The sequence below is a fragment of the Hemiscyllium ocellatum genome, chromosome 39 (assembly GCF_020745735.1).
Source record: "Hemiscyllium ocellatum isolate sHemOce1 chromosome 39, sHemOce1.pat.X.cur, whole genome shotgun sequence".
Lineage (NCBI taxonomy): Eukaryota > Metazoa > Chordata > Chondrichthyes > Orectolobiformes > Hemiscylliidae > Hemiscyllium > Hemiscyllium ocellatum.
This window is the reverse complement of record NC_083439.1, coordinates 24684626-24705040: the sequence shown is the minus strand read 5'-3', so window position 1 is coordinate 24705040 and position 20415 is coordinate 24684626. Positions and strand designations below refer to the sequence as shown.

Genomic DNA, 20415 nt, shown 5'->3' with positions numbered 1-20415 from the left:
GCTGTGGAAGTTTTGCTCTGAAATTGTTCTGTGCTGCTTGTCCTGCAAGTGTTTTGATCCAGGAAATGCATTTTTTAAAAAATAAATGATCATTTAAAATTACCACAATCTGATAAAGTTTAAAATTGCTAATGCTAAATTACTAAATTTCTCCTCATCATAGTAACAGATTAGCTTATCATTGTACCAATTAAAATTTACTTCCTTTCTAAGTGGGAAATAATATCCCAGAGAACCAGCTCATCATGGAGCTCATCATAATTTCAGTACACTTCTTTAACCTTTGTAGTTTCTCGGAGATGCACTTTGCAAGTATCCATTTCCTTAGTCAACATCCATAGCTCCAGCTGTCTGTTTATATCTCTTTTGATCCAATTACTATGAAGAGACCCAATTGTCCTTTTGTCGAGCTTTTAAGAAACAAACCCCCACACAGAAGCTTAGCACCTTCTACACCTACAACTTCCATCCAGAGTGACAAGGGTAACAGAACGCCACCACCTGCAGTTCCCCTCTGAGCCACTCACCATCCTGACTTGGAAATATTTTGCCATTCCTTCACTGTCGCTGTGTCAAAATCCTGGAATTTCCTTCCTGTTGGCATTGTGGGTCAACCCGTGGCATATGGACAGCAGTGGTTCAAAAAGGCAGCTCACCATCACCACCTTAAGAGCAACAATGGACGGGCAATAGATGTTGGTCAGCCTGTAACGTCCACATCCCATGAATGAACAAAATAAATACGATTACAGTACACACCCAAAGTGATGTTTTCCGGTCCCTCTCTCCCCTCACCATGCCGAGCAGTCAAGGGAGACCTGATTAGGTGCCAGAGGATGCTTTGCTCCTTTGCCAGGGTAACCTGACCAGAAACAGAGCTGTGAAGGAGAGGCAGTCAACTTCCTTGACTGCCCATTGGCTGGATTGATTCATTGCCATCTTGTCCACTCCTAGAAACAATCCCCACTCCTCTTGGCACTTTGTGGCTAAAGATCAGCCATATGAGACAGCAGTATGACAGAACCTGAGGAACAAAATAAAGAAGTAGGGCTGCAATCTCGCCCGTATTCGAAAAAGATGTGAATCTCAAGACACAGAAATGGCAGGTACCTTAATGGTCAATGAATCGACCACAAGTGAAACCCCAGGTAAAGCCCACCACCAGTTAATATACAATTAACAATGTGGGCCAGAGAGGTTGGTTTATTTCTTTTAGGCCTACAGTTCTGCATTCAACTATTATTTTACTGTCCCATCAATGCAACCTACATGCCCTGAGCAAATAGTACAAATGTCAGATACATGGCTAAATAGACATGAATACAAGTGAAATGGGGATTTCTCAAGAACATGGTACGTGTATGGAATGAGCTGCCAGAGGATGTGGTGGAGGCTGGTACAATTGCAACATTTTAAGAGGCATTTGGATGGGTATATGAATAGGAAGGGTTTGGAGGGATATGGGCTGGGTGCTGGCAGGTGGGTTTAGATTGGGTTGGGATATCTGGTCGGCATGGATAGGTTGGACCGAAGGGTCTATTTCCATGCTGTACATCTCTATGATTCGATGAGAAATAGGAGATGGAGTTCGACTATTTGGCCCTTCAAGGTAGATCCACCATTCAACAAGATCTTCCACTTCAGTTCTCATTTCTCAAACTTGCCCCATTTCTATCCTTACCATCCAAAACATAGTTGACTTCTATCAAGAATAAATACAACAGCTGGAATTTTTTACCCTGGTGAAGATATCTAAAGATTCATCATCCTTTGAAGAAATATCTCCCCTTAATCCTGAATAGCTAACCCCTAATTCTGAAACCGTGGCCCTGGATTTCAGGTTCCCTTCTCCGGGATATTTCTTTCTCTCAGTATCTAAGAATGTGGAAACATTAACCTTGCTCCTCCATTAGTTAAGGTCAGTGTTGGCCTCCACTCTGTTAGATTAGATTAGAATCCCTACAGTGTGGAAACAGGCCCTTCGGCCCAACAACTCCATCAACCCTCCGAAGCGTAACCCACCCAGACCCATTTCCCTCTAACTAATGCACCTAACACTATGGGCAATTTATCATGGCCAATTCACCTGAGTTGCACATCTTTGGACTGTGGGAGGAAACCCACACAGACACAGGGAGAATGTGCAAACTCCACACAGGTAGACACCCGAGGTTTGGAATTGAACCTGGGACCCTGGTGCTGTGGGGAAGCAGTGCTAACCACTGAGCCACCGTGCTGCCAAGTTGTTCTTTCTGTCCACAGTAACCCTCAACTCCTTCATGTATCAATTATCCATCAAACTCAATTTTGATAAAATTCAGTGATCTACAGCTTTTGAGGGAAGTGAATTCCGTAGAATTGAGAGCAATAACAAAATGTCCTCATCACTTCTTTTTAAACTGTGTCTGTCCCAAAGAGCACTCCCATCCCATTGTCTTTGTTCCAGTAAGATCATCTCTCTTTTTTCTAATCTCCAGAGGGTATGTGGCCAACCTGTGCAATCTTCTTCATTCAATAACATCTTCAGAGTTGAGTGAACCTTCTCTGAACTACTCTCAATACAAAAAAATTAGGTGAAAACTGTATACAGTACAGCAGGTGTAATCTCACCAAGCTCCCATGAAACACTCTGTCTGTATGACAGTCCCCTTGCATTGATTGCTGACATTCCATTCACTTTGCTAATTACCTGCTGTAACTGCATACTAGCGTTTTGTACCAAGACACCCAGATCCTTTTGTACTATTGCGTTCTGCAGTCTCTTGCTGTTTAGATAGTGTACTGGTTTTCTGATCTTCCTGCTTAAATAGACAAGTTTTCATTTGCCCATATTCTACCCCATCTGTCTTTTTTTAATGTCACTAAACCTATCATATTCCTTTTTGCAGACTCCCTACCTCCTTTTGATAGTTAATTTACAGGCTGTCTTGGTGCCATTGGCAAATTAAGCAATCATTCAGTTCCTTCCTCCAAGTCATTGACGATGTGTCAATCAACTTTTGTACAAAATGTAGGTAGAAATTGTCTGTCGTGTCTCCAGTTTATTTCAGTCTCTCGTTGATGGTAATATCCTTTAAACCTACAATTCATGCCTTTTGATTCTTAATTGTTGATGTAAAATTCATTATCTGGATTTCATTCCAGTTATTTTAATGCTATTATTTGAGTATCTCCTCAATATTTTTATATGAAATACTAAAACAGTTTTGTACATCATGTCGCAAGTTAAGGAAGGTTAATTGCATTTAATATCCATGGCCCAGACCTTCTTATTGGAAGGGCAGTCGCCAAACCAATGCATCCTGAAAGTGGTACAATGGGATACTTTGGATGTTCCAGCACACTAATCACCTGGGAGTTGTCCAAAAAGGTTAAGCTTCCAATGGGCCATTACACTGCGTCAAGAACCCTTTGAAAATGTCCATAATTCTGGGCTCAATTAGGAGAGTTCTGACACACTCGTCTAAATAGTTACTCAGGAAAGGTGAGATGGATTAAGACCTGGTGTAACTCACAGATAGCCTTAAAACTAATCACCCTCCTCATCTCACCCCAATGATCAGCACCGCCAGTCTGATCTGAATCCGTTACCTCCCCTGACCTGACACCACCCACCCACTTACCTGCCACCTATCCCTTCAACCATTCACTCTGGCACCCTGTCCCCTCACCCACCTACTTACGTGCATGCCCACCCTCTCGCTCACTTAACTTTGCTCCATAGCTTGTGGAATCCAGGAATACAGCAGCTCCTGGTGTGGAAATGGAGTAATGGCTTAATTTCCAATACTGATCCTGCACTGCATTGGAAGAGCCCCAGATCAGGAGCAATTATTGTTTCTCAAGAGGTCCAATTCTCAGAGGTCTGTGACAGGTCCAGAAAAAAACAAAATGAGCAAGTCATTTGGCTGTGATTGTCAAAACCTCAGAAAATTCATCCATAAAAATTCCTGCGATATTTAGCTTCCTCTGTTTGAGAATACAATGCATTCCCTATTGAACCATTGGAATTATTTTATTTGTTGATTTTGGAAGTTTTGTTTAATTCCATCAAGTGGTGAAGTCAGGGTTCCAATGACCTCATGGAACATGCCAGGGCAACTTGTGACATCAGTAATTTAGGATGAGTGTACAATGATGAATCGACATATAATAATATGTGTATTTAAACGGTACTAACACCTATTTTTACATTCCTCTAGTTAAAAGAGGAAGACTACATGGACCATCAGGTAAGATATTTATTTTCCCATATTCTGTGATAAATGTTGCATGATATTTAAATACAGTTATTTCCTGTTTCCTGGGTTCATTATGCTTTCACTAGTGCATCTGAGCAAATAGGCTGAATTTTATCTTGTTTTACAAAGAAAAGCCAAGACTGACAGTGGATCAGTTCCAGCAGGTTAAATGTGAACTTCATTTCCTGATCTAAGGCTCGTTCCAATGCACGGTGGCTCAGTGGTTAGCACTGCTGCCCCACAGCACCAGGGACCCGGGTTCAATTCCAGCCTTGGGTGACTGTCTGTGTGGAGTTTGCACATTCTCCCTGTGTCTGCGTGCATTTCCTTTGTGTGCTCCAGTTTCTACCCACAATCCAAGGATGTGCAGGTTAGCTGAATTAGCCATACTAAATTGTCCACAGTGTTCAGGGATATGTAAGTTAGGTGCATTAGTCAGGAGTAAACATAGGATAATAGGGTAGGGGAATGTGTCCGGGTGGGTTAGTCTTTGGAGGGTCAGTGAGGACTTGTTGGGCTGAAGGGCCTGTTTCCACACTATAGGGATTCTATAATTCTAAATTTTCCAGCATTTGAACACAAAAGGTGACGAACACACTTCACAGAGTCAGGGGTTGCTGCTTTAAGTATGATAATGAGCCCACATGCCTAAGTGAAATGTAATTGCTGCCAGCTTCTCCCTGGCAGTGACTTTCAGGAGGAAAATGCTTTCTTAGGTACCTCCGAGATCCACATGCCTGATTGAGAGCCTCAATCTGCAATCAGGGCCATCTCACAATGACCTTTCCCCTGAGGCTTTCAACTTTACACCAACCCCAGTAGGCCTGATCCCTTGCAACTCCCAGGCTTGGGTTTTCCCCACCACAGGTAACTCCCATAATCACTCACCACCGCTGCCTTTCTCAACCCCTGCGAGGACCTAGCCCACAGCTGTTTGTGATCGGCTACCCAGCCTGATGAAGGGCTCTGGCCCGAAACATCGAATTTCCTGTTCCTTGGATGCTGCCTGACCTGCTGTGCTTTAACCAGCAACACATTCTCAGCCAATTGAAGGCCCAAACCAATCGGGCTGGCCTCAGGAGAGAAACTAAGCTGCAGTATCAGAGACAGGCGGGGAAACTAAAGTCATGAATGACTTCCCCTGATGACCAGGTTGATAAAACCTGTACCCAATATCTTGGGCACACAACAAACATACAGAATGGTCTGCAAGAAGTAAGCTAAAAATTAATGAGCGACTGAGCGAGGAAAGAATTTTGTATGTAATTCGAAATACCCTGACATGATCAGGTATTGCAATTCACTCTGATTTTCTCTCTCCGACTCTGTGGCCAATAGGTATGATCTGACCGTGTGGTGCTGGAAATGCACAGCAGGTCAGGCAGCATTAGAGAAGCAAGAGAATTGATGTTTTGGACATAGGCCCTTCATCAGGAATCCTGATGAAGGGCTTATGCCTGAAACATCGAGTCTCCTGCTCCTGAGATGCTGCCTGACCTGCTGTGCTTTTCCAACACCACGCTTTTGACTTTGATGTCCAGCATCTGTAGTCCTCACTTTCACCACGAATGATCTGAGGTAGTGGTTTGTCAGAAGCAGACAAATAAACCACTTTTGTTGTGTTTTCTGTCACTACTAAATAGAATGCTTTGCCTTTAATTCACTTGACCTAATTTCTTAGCTTCATTTTGACAGCTATCCATAATGGCACGGTGTTTGAGAAATTTATAATTTAACTGGAATTAGTAAATATTAACAAGAAGACATTTGTTCTATTGAGCAAGCTCTTATTAGCTGTACTGATAGCTTTTTGGACCATTTTGCTTGCATATGCAAAACATACTCCCACCAGCCAATAAAAGGTTTTATTTTAGGTATTACACGCAAAATGACAGGCATAGGCAATATGTTGCTAGAGATTTATAATATATATGGTTTTGATAACTGTGTAAACTGAGATTTAAGCTTCAATGTTTTTTACAACACTCCTAATCTGAATGTCACAACCAGGTGAGAGTGGCTAAAACAGTTCTGTCGTCTTGAAACTCTCAGTTGGCTGCAGCAAAGATTTTTTTTTGTCTTTTTACCACACAGGTATATCTCATGTCAGTTAATCCATAGTCACCAGATCAGAATTAAGAAGCCAATTTGCAAGGTTTTCTTGAGTGAAAGAAAAAAAATGTCTTTTACCTACCAATCCTGAGAAGAGAAAACAAAACACAACATCGAGCAAACATTATCACAAGGAAAATATTTTAAAAATAGGAAGGGTCTCTTATAATGAGGTGATGAAGAATATGTAGTTTAAAAAGTTCTTTGAGTCCTTGTAATTGAAGATGAGCCTGAGACCATCGCTGTTTAGTTGCTATCTTGCATGCTCAGTAGTAGTGAAATTTGCAGAATCCTTGAGTTTCCATTGTATAGATATTTTTTCCAATTTGCTTTATCATCAGTGCTGACTTTTGAGATGCTAGGAGGAAAAATAGTGAGAGTGTTCTCCTCTTTGTTAGCAATTCACTTTCTTTTATCTCTTCCTGCTTGTTTGTCAGCAGCTGTTGAAATATGATTCATTTGTATATTCATGTGTTTTACTTCATTGTCTTCCCAAGCTGTATAGTTGCAGGCAACATTTTATGTTTAATATGTACGACATTTTATAAAAGTGTAAATCAAAAGGAGAAGTGAGTTTTTTGATGCTTGACTCATTGATGTGTTAGTGTCAGTGCTTTCAAATAAAATGGTGATTTTAGTTCAGACAATTTCATGTGGTCCTCACTTGAGGCAAGTTCAGGAAACCAGTCTGTGGCCAGCAGATTGCTGTAAACATTTTAGGTGCACATTTCTTTTTAAAGAAGCATTTTGGTCCATGAAGGTCTTATTCATTAAAAGCAGATGATAGAAGTTTAACATTGATAGTCCACATTGTGTTACTATTGTTGGCAACATGTGGTTTGTATGACAGCCTGCATGCTGAACAATAATTGTACCTTGTTGCTGATCTCGCTGGTTCAGTTTTTGTGTTTTATGGTTTCTTGGACAACACAGGTATTGTAAGATTAATTTCTTGACAGAGCTGAAGTTATGTTATTACATTATGGAGTTTGACATGATATGACATTTGTATCCTCCTTCAGCGCGACACTATTAAATGTGACTTAGTGTTGGCCTACTCACTTGTTGAGTTAAAAGTCATGAATTTGTTTTCTCTTTTAGTATTTAACATGCAATCTAACTTGACACTTCAATGCGATATGAGTGCAGTGTGCATTCTCGGATGCAATTTTAAACTGAAGCTCAATCTCCATGAAATATCTCATACCATTGTTTGAAGAAGAGTATTGGAATGCCAGAGGTTAGCCGTAATGTTATAGCATGGGTTACACATTGTTCAGGAGCTGGAAGATAGAGAGGGAACATTATCTGATTGGCAGTAAGTAGCTATTGATATATCCAAGAGATGTGTACTGAAGTGTTTCTAGAGTTATATAGGCCAATGATTTCAGATGACACTAAGATAGGAGAGACAGTGAGCCCTATGAGTAGGAAGAGAAGCTTATTAAGAAGCTTGGACAGACAGCATGAATGGGCAGAACCACTGTTAAGATCCCAGCTGATGTTGTTACTATGCAAGTCAGATCCGAGACTGAAATCCAGCTAGATAGATCAAATTTGGTTTTATTTTTATTTAACATGGTGATCTTTCACTGAAACACAAACAACCATTTCTGCAGATATGGTTCTAACAATACAACAGACGGTCAATCTGCAAAAAAAATGGTAAAGTAGAATAAACAAAACTATTTTATATATTGTAACTTTAAAGATTTGAATAGAATATCCTTTATTGTCACGTGTCCTCCATTGTTGAAGTACAGTGAAAAGCTATTACAATGTCTGTCTCTTATTGTGTCATCTTAGGTACAAGTACCGAGTACAAATCTTGGATGCAAAAGAGAAATTAAAAGTAGTTGCATTACTTTACAGAATTTAAAAAATAAGTTCGCAATAAGACATCGTTAAAGGATTGACATTACAGTCAGATTTAAAAAAAACCTTAAGTAAACGTTACAGTGCAGCAGCTCAGTGCAGGGCCTCTGCACATGGTCTGACCGCCTGTGCCAGATCCCAGTCCAACAGCTAAACCCGTTCTGCTCGAAACCCCAGACCACTTTGTAGCTCCAAGGTAAGTTCCAGGTCTGCCTTCACAGGATTTGCTGCCTGTGTGCTGGTCCAGGGCTCACTTCCCTTGCGTAGCTCTGGGGCGCTGTCCCCCTGAGCTGCTCCGGGGCTCTGTCCCCCTGAGCTGCTCCGGGGCTCTGTCCCCCTGGGCTGCTCCGGGGCTCTCTCCCCCTGGGCTGCTCCGGGGCTCTCTCCCCCTGGGCTGCTCCGGGGCTCTCTCCCCCTGGGCTGCTCCGGGGCTCTCTCCCCCTGGGCTGCTCCGGGGCTCTCTCCCCCTGGGCTGCTCCGGGGCGCTCTCCCCCGGGCTCTCTCCCCCTAAGCTGCTCCGGGACGCCTCAGGGTAAGAAAAGGTAAAGTGGAATAGAAAAGCAGAGAAAGAAAAAAGGGTAAAAGCATACAGAGCAGACGAGCTCTGGGTTCATGAGCCCAGCCACTACCCAGCTCCTCCACTACCACCTTGACTGGCTTCAACTCAAGTGTGAAAATACACAATAAACAACACTATTCTATCTCTTACATAAATCTCCTTTTATGGGGGGTCCCTGATTTACGAATGTGATCCCATACGGGGGTGTAATTTTAAAGACCTCACATATAATAAGCATTTCCTATACCTACGAGTAACTATTCTATATTGTCTTGCATTGTGTCTCGAATTGTGTAGAAATCAACTTGTGAGCACATTCAAGAATGGAACTTATTTGCAAACTGAGGATTGAATATTCTCAAACATGAGAGAGGTGGCTAAATGGCCTCACTTAACTGCCACTTTTAATTCCTGATCTTGAGAATATGATAGTCTCTTCCTTTTGTATTCACATCATTGAGCTGAGACTTTCTCAGCTTTGAATAGCCCATTCAGGGTTCTAACTAAATACTTCTGGTGCAGAACTTTCAAACTAAACTGCTTCCAATCACATAAAATATTTCATAACTATTCTACACTACATCCTTTCTTCAGTAGAAACTGTTCTACACAACTAATTTCCTTCAGTATTGAGAACTTAAACCCAAAGATTCTTCAAGCTACAAATGTTTGCCTAAGCAAAACAAAGCAACCCCATATCCTTCTAACTGAAAGCCTAAAGTTCCTCAATGTTTATCCAGTCTGCTTGTAAAACTGTTCCAATACAAACAAGCTCCCAATCCTACTGCAGGAAGTCCTCGCGTACTGGTTTGGTTCTAAGAAAAATACCATGGCACCAGAAGTACTGCCAAGTTATCATTAAATTGCTTTCTACACACAGACCACTGACCCCATACCACTATTTTAAAATCCAACCTCTAAAATAATTGATATTAAAATGCACATAAGTAACACACCTTGTATCACACTCAAAAGAATAATATCTTAATGGTGCCTTTGTGAAATGCTCACTTGGAGAATGGTGCAGATATAATGGGCTAAATGGCCACCTTCTGTACTATAACAGTTCTGTGATTCTACGAAAGATTAGGAGCTGTAGAGGATCAAATGGAGGAAATTTCCATGTAGGCAAATTGTTAGAAGTTTGTGCATGAATACATAAAGTATTCAAAAGAGCATGTAAAATCTTGACCTCAAGGGCATTAGAATTCTAAAATGGGGAAGAGATGCTAAGTTGTGCTTCTTGTGGAAAGAGTAGTGAAGTTCTGAAAACCTTTCTTCCAAAAGATGGTAAATGCTATTTCAGTTGAAACTTACAGGAATTGAATTGATAAATTTATGTTGTGTAACATTTCAAGGATTTGGATCAATGGCAGGTAGATGAGGCAACAGACCACCCAGGGTCGAATTGAATGTTAGAACAGACTTGAGGAGTTGAATTCCAATGGTATCCCTGTACCTGCTCATTAGCTTCTATGGGAGGCTAAACCAGATAAATGAACTTTCAGCCTCTATCTCACACCATCTCAACACAAATCATGTAACTTCTATCTTTACAATATTGCCTACCACCAGTTACATCTCGTTGACCTGCTGCTACAATTCTCATTCATATTTTTGCAACATCATCTAAGTTAATCTCCCCACAGGCTGCTTTGCACCGTTCCTAAACTCCACCTCTTCAAACATCTTCCATCCACATTGCAAGAGAATTAGATTTGTGGTAAGTGATTTTGCAAAAACAAAGAATCTGATATTCTTTCTAATGTTGAGACTTTAACTCTTGGTTTTGTTTCTCCCGATCCTTGATTTTTGTGAGCCTTTGTAAGTTCAATTTATTGCTATATGGTGGCATGGTGCCTCAGTGGTTAGCACTGCTGCCTCACAGCACCAGGGACCTGGGTTCAATTCCACTCTGGGTGACTGTCTGTGCGGAGTTTGCACATTCTCCCTGTGTCTGTGTGGGTTTCCTCCAGATGCTCCAGATTCCTCCCACAGTCAAAGGATGTGCAGATTAGGTCGATTGGCCATGCTAAATTGCCCCATAGTGTGTAGCGATGTGTGGGCTGGGTGGGTTAGCCATGGCAAATGCAAGGTTGAGGTGAGGTGGGTCTGGATGGTATGTTCCTAGGTGTGGACTCGATGGGCTGAATGACCTGCTTTCACACTGTAGGAATTCTGTGATCACCCATCCACTTATCCTGATGAAGGGCTCCTGCCTGAACTGTCAATTTTCCCTCCTGAGATGCTGCCTGACCTGCTGTGCTTTTCCAGCACCACGCTAATCTTGACTCTAATCTCCAGCATCTGTAGTCCTCACTTTCATCCACTCATTGTAATGAGTGAATATGACTGACTGGGAGTCTGTGATCCATTGTGAGATACTTCCTGTGAGCATCATGCCTTACTTTGGATGTGGGTCCATCAGTAACACTCGAGTGTTCAACATTTCAATCTTTGGAAATATTATTGTCACATTGCTTTATTTTGCTTTCGATAAGATATGAAGTAAAACTGTTAAGACTTTCTTTTTATATTTTTCCTGATAAAACTTCAACGCTCAGTTTGTTTTGCAATGAAGTCTTTGAAGCTGGTCTATGAGCTCCCATTGATTTGAATAGGTTCAATGTTTAGCTGGTGGCATTTTGCCAAGTGCAGATGTGAATCTGCACTGTTCAGAGTATGACTAAATCTATTTGAAATATGCACTTGTGCCTTTGGGGAACAAATTAAATTATGCATTCAGCTTTTAATGGTCTGAGATACAGAAGCACAAGATCTCCAAAAATATCTTTTCAAATGGACTTGCCTGAAATCTGTAATAAATATATCAAATTGAAGCTGATTTGTACCTATACAGTTTACCTATTAGCATACTGTCTAGGTCAGCAAAAACCTAACAATGCACAGTTATGCTTAATAATGTTATGGAAAGGCAAAATGTGGCACGTCAGGCTAGGAGGGCTGAAGGGCCTGTTCCTGTGCTGTATGGTTCGTTGTTCTTTATTTAGAGTGTGAAGTACTAATTAGTTGAATTAGTGAATGATGGTAATCTCACTGATATTTGAAACTGCTCCCAATTAAATGTGCTGCACACAAATGAAACCGTATGTTCTATATCAGCCATTTTACCGTAATTACAAGCAAGAGAAACTAAGATATTGCAAAATACATGTGATTTTAGTATTTCTTGTGGTAATTGTTATACTATTATCAACCTTCTGTGAATTTGTACCTATGAAAAGCATTAGAAATTGGTGGGAGCAACAGATTCTTTTGTAACCAGATTATCCTCTGCAATATTTTGGGAAATCTCGATGATTCAAGTAGTAACAAATGTTGTGCTCTGTTGTGTTTTTTTTAAATGGGTAAGTAATTTGAACCATTCAGTTGGATAACAGATGCACATAAAAATGTAGAATAAAGAGCAAGGGTAGACTAGGCAAAAGTGGGGACTGCAGATGCTGGAAACCAGAGTTTAGATCAGAGTGGTGCTGGAAAAGCACAGCAGGTCAGGCAGCATCCGAGGAGCAGGAAAATCGCTGTTTCGGGCAAAAGCCCTTCATCAGGAATAGGGCAGGAGTAGACTGTTCAAGCCTCCTCTGATAATTCGCCTCAGTACCCTGTTCCTGCTTTCACCCCTGCCCTTTGATCGCTAAGAACTGTATCTAAATTCTTCTTGAAAACATTCAATATTTTGGCCTCAAAATATCTGTATCAGAGAATTCTACAGGGTTGCCACTTTCTGAGTGAAGAAATTTTTCATCATCTCAATCTTAAACAGCCTACTTCATCCTTAGACTGTGCCCCAGGTCCTTAACTTCCCTGCTACTGAGAACATCTTTACTATATCCACCCTGCCTGGTTCTGTTACAATTTTATAGGTCTCTGAGATCAACCCCACATTCATTTTGTACACTTTCATCTTTGAATTTCTGTTTTTTAAATTTCACTCATAGACATGGGTGTTACTACTGGGCCAGCATTTATTGCCTGTCCCTAGTTGCCCTTGAGAAGATGGTGGTGAGCTACCACCTTGAACCACTGCAGTCTATATGCTCCAGGTTGACCCACAATGCCATTAGGGAGGGAATTCCAGGATTTTGTTCCAATGACAATGAAGGAATGACGATATATTTCCAAGTCAAGATGGTGAGTGTCTTAGAGGGGAACATGCAGGCGGTGGTGTTCCCATGTATCTACTGGGAGAAAGTGAGGACTGCAGATGCTGGAGATCAGAGCTGAAAATGTGTTGCTGGAAAAGCGTAGCAGGTCAGGCAGCATCCAAGGAGCAGGAGAATCGACATTTTGGGCATGAGCCCGAAGAAGGGATCATGCCCGAAACGTCGATTCTCTTGCTCCTTGGATGCTGCCTGACCTACTGCGCTTTTCCAGCAATACATTTTCAGCCATGTATCTACTGCCCTTGTACTTCTAGATGGAAGTGGTCATGGCTTTGGAAGGTGCTGACTAAGGATCGTTGGTGAATTTTTGCAGTGTACGCTGCTGCTGCTACTGAGTGTCAGGTGGAGGAGGGAGGTGGTTTTGTCAATGTGGTGACAATCAAGTGGACTGCTTTCTTTTGGATGGTGTCAAGCTAATTGAGTGTTGTTTGAGATGCACCCATCCAGGCAATTGAGGAGTGTTCCATGAGACTCGTGACTTGTGATTTGGAGATGATGGGAAGGTTTTGGGGAGTCAGGAGGTGAGTTTCATGCCCGATATTTCTAGCCTCTGACCTATACTTGTATCCATTATGTTTATAAGGTGAGTCCAGTTGAATTTTTGGTCAATAATAACCCCCAGGATGATGATAGTGGGAAATTCAGTGACTGCAACGCCATTGAATGTCAAGGGGTGGGTGGTTAGATTGTTTATTATTGGAGATGGTTATTGCCTATCATTTGTGTGGCCAAATTGTTACTTACCACTTGTAAGCTGAAGCCTGGACATTGTCCAAATCCTGTTGCACTTGGTCATGGACTGTTTCAATACCTGAGGAGTTGTGAATGGTGCTGAACATTATACGATCATTGGTGAACATCTCCACTTCTGACCTTATGGAGGGAAGGTCATTGATGAAGCAGCTGAAGACGGTTGGCCCGATGACAGTACCCTGAGGAACTCCTGCAGAAATGTCCTGGAGCTGGGATAACTGACTTCCAGTAACCACAACCATCTTCCTATCTGCCAGGTATGTCTCCAACCAATGGAGAGTTTGCCCCAATTCTCATTGATTCCAAGTTTGCGAGGCTTCCTTGATGCTCTACTCAATTGAATGTGACCTTGATGTCAAGAGCTGTCATTCTCCCTTCACCTCTGGAATTCAATTCATTTGTCCATCTTTGAACGAAGGCTATAATATGATCAGGAGTTTAGTGACCTTGGCAGAACCCAAACTGGGTGTCACTGAGCAGGCTATTGCTGAGCAGACACTGCTTGATGACACTGTTGGTGACCCCTTCTATCAATTAATTGATGATTGAGAGTAGACTAATGGGGCAATAACTGGCTGGATTGGATTTGTCCTTTTTTTTGTATACAAAATATACCTGGGCAATTTTCCATTTTGTCAGATAGATGCCAATATTGTAACTGTACTGCAAAAGCTTGGCAAGGGGAGCGGCAAGTAGTGCTGGAATGTTGTCAGTGTCCATAATCTTTGCAGTACTCAGTGCCTCCACCCATTTTCTGATATCACGTGGAGTGAACCAAAGACTGGTATCTGTGATGCTGGGGACCACTGGAGAGAGCTACGATAGATCAGCCATTTGGCACTTCTAGCTGAAGATTGCTATGAATGCTTCAACCTTTTATCTTTTGAACTGATGTGTTGGACTCTTCCATTATTGAGGATGGGGATATTTATGGAGCCGTCTCCTCCAGTGAGTTTAATTTCCTACCACCATTCACAACCGGATGTGGTAGTACTGCAAAGCTTAGATCTGATCCATTGGTTGTGGGATCGCTGAGCGCTGTTTGTCACTTGCTGCTTATGCTGTTTGGTACATAAACAATCTGGTTTGGTTAACATTTCATCTTCAGATGTGCTTGATGCTGCTCCTGGTATGCCCTCCTGCACTCTCCATTGAACCAGGGGTGATCCCCTGGCTTGATGGTAATGGCTGAGTGGGCAATATGCCAGGCCATGAGGTTATAAATTGTGCTGGAGTAAATTCTGCTGCTGTTGATGGCCCACAGCACCTCATGGATGCCCAGTTTTGAGTTGCTGGACCTGTTTGAAGTCTGTCCCATTTAGCACTTTGATAGTGCCACACAACATGACGGAGGATATTCTCAATGTGAAGGCGGGACTTTGTCTCCACAAGGACCTTGCGGTGGTCACTCTTATCGATGCTGTCATGGGCAGATGCATCGGCAGCCAGCAAATTGCGAAGGATGAGGTCAAGTATGTTTTTCCCTCATGTTGGTTGAAAATGTGTTGCTGGAAAAGCGCAACAGGTCAGGCAGCATCCAAGGAGCAGGAGAATCGACGTTTCGGGCATAAGCCCTTCTTCACTTTCCCCTCGTGTTGGTTCCATCACCAGCTGTTGCAGACTCAGTCCAGCAGCTATGTCCTTTAGGGCCCGATCAGCTCGATCAGTAGAGCTGCTGCTGAGCCACTCGTAAGTGCTGGACATTGAAATCCCCCACCTAGAGCACACTTTGCATCCTTGCCAGTCTCCGTGCTTCCTCCAAGTATTGTTCAACATGGAGGAATACTGATTCATCAGCTAAAGGAGGACAGTGCATGGTAATCAATGGGAGGTTTCCTTGCCCCATGTTTAACCTGAAGCCATGAGACTTCATGGGATCCAGAGTCAATGTTGAGAATTCCCAGGGTAACTCCCTCCTGACTGTTCGCCACTGAACTGGGCCTGGATGGGACAGGACATATCCAGGGATGATGATAGTGGTGTCTGGGACATTCTGAGAGATATAATTCCTTGACTAGTCCATGAGACGTAGAGATGTACAGTACAGAAACAGACCTTTGATCCTCAACACCTCCCTCAGCTTTAGCACTAGCCCCTAAATGTTGCTAAGAAGGGTCGACAGGACTGTATTAATGTAGATCATGTAACCCGTAATAACTTGTTGCAATGCAATAAACTTATTAAAGTCAATAAACACAAAATACGTTTACTCAACAATTCACTCTTAAGCCAGAAAGGTAGATATATAAATCCATGTCAGATCACTGTGGGCTTGATGGAACCTACACAGAATAATAAATAGAACAATCTCCAAGTTCCCAGGCTTGAGAAGAGACCTGTGTCACTTGATTTGGAAGAGGGTGAGGAAACTTGATTCTGCCACGTTCCTGTTCCTTACATTGTGAAATTCGAAAAGAGAGCATGAGGGCTGGGGATTGATGTGACGAGTTCATGTTGGTCTCCCTCCTCCCATGTTGATGTTGGGATAGATGACCCAGTGCTTGCCAGAATACGTTCAGGGCGGTATGGTGGCTCAGTGTTACCATTGCTGCATCACAGCACTAAGGATCAAGTTTGATTATACCCTGTGTGCATGTTCTCCCCATGTCAGTGTGGGTTTCCTTTTTGTGTTCCCACAGTCTGAATATGTGCAGGTTAGGTGGATTGCCCATGCTAAATGCAGGGTTACAAGGAGTGGGTGATTAGATTAGATTACTTACAGTGTGGAAACAGGCCCTTCGGCCCAACAAGTCCACACCGACCCGCCGAAGTGTATACCACCCAGACCCATACTCCTACATTTACCCCTTCACCGAACACTACGGGCAATTTGGCATGCCCAATTCACCTAACCTGCACATTTTTGGATTGTGGGAGGAAACTGGAGCACCTGGAGGAAACCCACGCAGACACAGGGAGAATGTGCAAACTCCACACAGAGAGTCATCTGAGGCGGGAATTGCTGTGAGGCAGCAGTGCTAACCACTGGGCCACCGTGCTGCCCACGGGTGCTGGTCTGCGAGGGGTGGTGCAGACCCAATGGGCTGAATGTTCTCTTTCTGCACTGCAAGGATTCTGTGATTCAGCTGAGAACATGTTTGACGTACTGCGGCCTGAAGATGGAGGTAGAGCGAAATCAAGAATGCCAGATGACCAGAAGGAGGAGAATCTCACGATCCAAACAGGAGAGAACGTGTTAGTCCGGAATTGTAATCTGGGGAGAAATAGATCCCAGCAGTAATGATGCCTTAAACAGGATCGTTGTTATATGTGGTACAGACCAGGGACGAACTGGTCTGGAGGAGATCTACAGACCAGCTAGTCATTCACAACTCACCAATGGTGGGGCTGTCCCTCAGGATATCGAGCCGGTTCAGCTGGGACCATTGGGGCCAACTGAGTCAGGGAGGAGGCAACAGCAGCATCACAGGGCAACGACAGTCTGAGAGGAACGTTCCTGCAGAATAACAGGAGCTGCTGAAAGTCTGGAAGACCACACAGAGAAAGCTTCCTGAGATGAGGATGCAATCCTGGAGGATTCATTATCCCTTCTGAGAGACTGATCATGTCATTGTAGACTGTGGAATAGGCTTTTTTTAATCTTTCCATGCTCCTTTTTTAAAATATTCCTGATGATGTATATAGATTACAATGCCCGTAAAGTAGTTTAATTGATGGATGTGGTATGTGTTAATAGGAGAGCATTGAAATAAAGGGGGAGGGGAGGTTATGTGTGTAGTTGGATGTGTGTTGTCCCTTTGAGAGCAGGTCAGGTCACCCAAAGTGGGGAGCTAGGGGAGGCAGTCTAAGACTGTGGGGGAGCTGAGGGACCGACAATCAAGTATTCCCTCTTCAGGTTTACCCTTCTCTCTAACTCATGTTCTATTTATGGTTCCATTGATCCACAAACGTACCACTCCTGCCAGCGTTGCATGCTGGTGATAGTGAGACTTGCTGTTGGCATTTGATTACTGATAGGAAAACAGCTGCTACTGATGGGAAGCTAGGAGAGAGAGATTTTTCAGGAATAATTTTCACAATGCTTCTTCAGTAGATTACACATTTTTGTGGTGGTATGAACTCAAACCTGTGGAGAATAGGATTTGGTGCCACCCAGTGGGCAAAAAGTGCACACTTGAATGAAGATCTACTGTTGGAACTTCCAAAAAAATCAAATAAATGATTAAGAAATCTACTTGGTTGTGCGAAATTCATTTGTCTTCATTCTTGGTGCTTTTCTGTTACATGGTGAGCAATGATAGCATCTGGGTGAACAATTCTATAGCAGTGGCATGGCTGTCCATTCAATGAGAAAGGCACAATTGACTTGAGTGGTGGTAAATCCCATTAGGCTTAATTGAGTAGCTCATCTTGAATGGAGCAGAATTTATTTTCTTATAGTTAAATGTCCTAATTGTTAAAGCACCGATCATTTCATATTAGACTTGACTTGGCTTGTGTGGCATATCTGAATCATCAGGGCCTGTGTGGATTTCAGACCAAATAAAAACATTACTTTCTGGGCAAAATAATATAATCTGAAAGGCAGAACTGAAAACCATTGTTTCTGAAATTTCATTTCAAAACATTGAAACATATAAATTAAATTTTTTAAGGACTGTTGAACAATTTAAAAACAATATTGTGATTGATCTCATGATTATAATTGTAAATATTGGATTTAAATGCAATTAAAGACAATTACTGCATCCATTTCAAGTTTGCTTTGCTTTGTTTTCAGTGCCTATGTTAAGAGGAGCAGTGAAGTTCCCTCTCTCTCTGGCCATTATTTTGCTTTTAGACAGCAATCACTGAAACAGTTTATGTGGTCATTAACTTCTTATTGACTGGGTACACTTGCCTACTGAGTTTCCAACAATACTAACAGTGACTGCACTTCGGAAGCACTGAGTTGCCTGTAAATCATTTTCGGGACTTTGCCAATTATGAAAGATGCAATGTAAATGCAAACTCTTACAGTATTGTCTTCGTCAGTCAGCAGCCAGGCATTAGAACTTTCAGAAACAAAACCTGAAATTGCTGGAGAAGCTTGGCAGGTCTGGTAGCATCTGTAGATGCAAAGCTCTGAATCCAGTGACCCTTCATGAGAACTGAGAGTACCTAGGGAAAGGCGATATATGTGCTGAGGAGGGGAAAGAGGAGTGAGCAGATTGGCAGAGATTGAGCCCAGAGAGAGAGAATGACAGGTTGACAAACAAAGGGACAGGTGACGAGTAGGTGAAAGTGGGTTGGCTGTGCTGAAAGCAGCCCAAGTCATGACAAGACCTCGATTGTGGAGGTGGATAAAGGACATTTTCTTTACTTATTCAGTCCCTTGTCTCTTATATTAATGATTCCACTGACACTTTACATCAGTTTCAAAATTTCTAGTTCGCAGGCACCAGCTACCTCCTTGTTCACCATGAATGTGCAATGCCTTTACACCCTCACCCCCACGTCAGGATGGTCTATATCCTTCCCGGAAAGAACGCCTGCACTATCTTCACCCTCCTCTGGCTGAGCTTGTCCTCACTTCAAATGGCTTCTCCTGTAATTCTTCTCATTCTCTTCAGATCAAAACTGTGTCACCATATGCCTGTCTCTTTGTGGGGTACAAGGACCATTCCTGGTTCCAGTCCTGCTCTGGTATTTCCCACAACTCTTTTTCTCTGGTATATTGATGACCTCATCGGTGTTTCTCCCCATCTCATTCAGAATTGGAAAACTCCAACACTTTTGTTTCCAATTTCCACCGCACTCTCATTCACTTCCTCCTTTTCCTTTCTCAATGTCGCTGTTTCCATTTCTGGAGATAGACTAGCCACCGATAATCCCCCACAAACTCATCAACTCCCACAGTTACCCGGACTGTGCATCCTCATATCCTGTCTCCTGTAAAGACACCATCCCATTCTCCCAGTATTTCTATCTCCATCACATCTGTTCTGATGGTGCCACCTTCTGAAATGTCCACCTTTTCCCTCAGACGAAGGTTCCTCTGCACTGCGGCTGACAGGACTGTTAACTGTGCCCCGCATATTTCCTGCACTAGGAAGATGAAAGCTGAAAAATGTGCTGCTGGAAAAGCGCAGCAGGTCAGGCAGCATCCAAGGAGCAGGAGAATTGACATTGCGAGCGTAAGCCCTTCTTCAGGAATGAGCAAGGTGTGCCAAGCAGGCTAAGATAAAAGGTAGGGAGGAGGGACTTGGGGGAGGGACATTGGGAATGCAATAGATGGAAGGAGGTTAAGTTGAGGGCAATAGGCCAGAGAGGGGGTGAGGGCGGAGAGGTCGGGAAGAAGATTGCAGGTCAAGAAGGCGGTACTGAGTCCGAGGGTTGGGACTGAGATAAGGTGTGGGGAGGGGAAATGAGGAAGCTGGAGAAATCTGCATTCATCCCTTGTGGTTGGAGGGTTCTAGGCGGAAGATGAGGTGCTCTTCCTCCAGGCGTTGTGTTGCCATGGTCTGGCGATGGAGGAGGCCAAGGACCTGCATGTCCTTGGCAGAGTGGGAGGGGGAGTCTAAGTGTTCCGCCACGGGGCGGTTGGGTTGGTTGGTGCAGGTGTCCCAGAGGTGTTCTCTGAAGTGTTCCGCAAGTAAGTGGCTTGTCTCCCCAATGTATAGGAGGCCACATCGGGTGCAGCGAATGCAGTAAATGATGTGTGTGGAGGTGCAGGTGAATTTTTGGCGGA

The 20415-nt window shown here is 43.0% G+C and overlaps 1 protein-coding gene across 2 annotated transcripts in view; it reads left to right on the top strand.

Annotated features, from left to right (window-relative positions):
• The window catches only part of LOC132834396 (protein unc-13 homolog A-like), a 575505-nt gene that overhangs the window by 36473 nt on the left and 518617 nt on the right, over positions 1–20415 (top strand). For both annotated transcript variants that reach the window (XM_060853271.1, XM_060853270.1), the window contains exon 2: positions 4203–4232. In XM_060853271.1, the coding sequence (XP_060709254.1) occupies positions 4203–4232 (30 nt within the window). The remainder of the gene's footprint in view (positions 1–4202; positions 4233–20415) is intronic.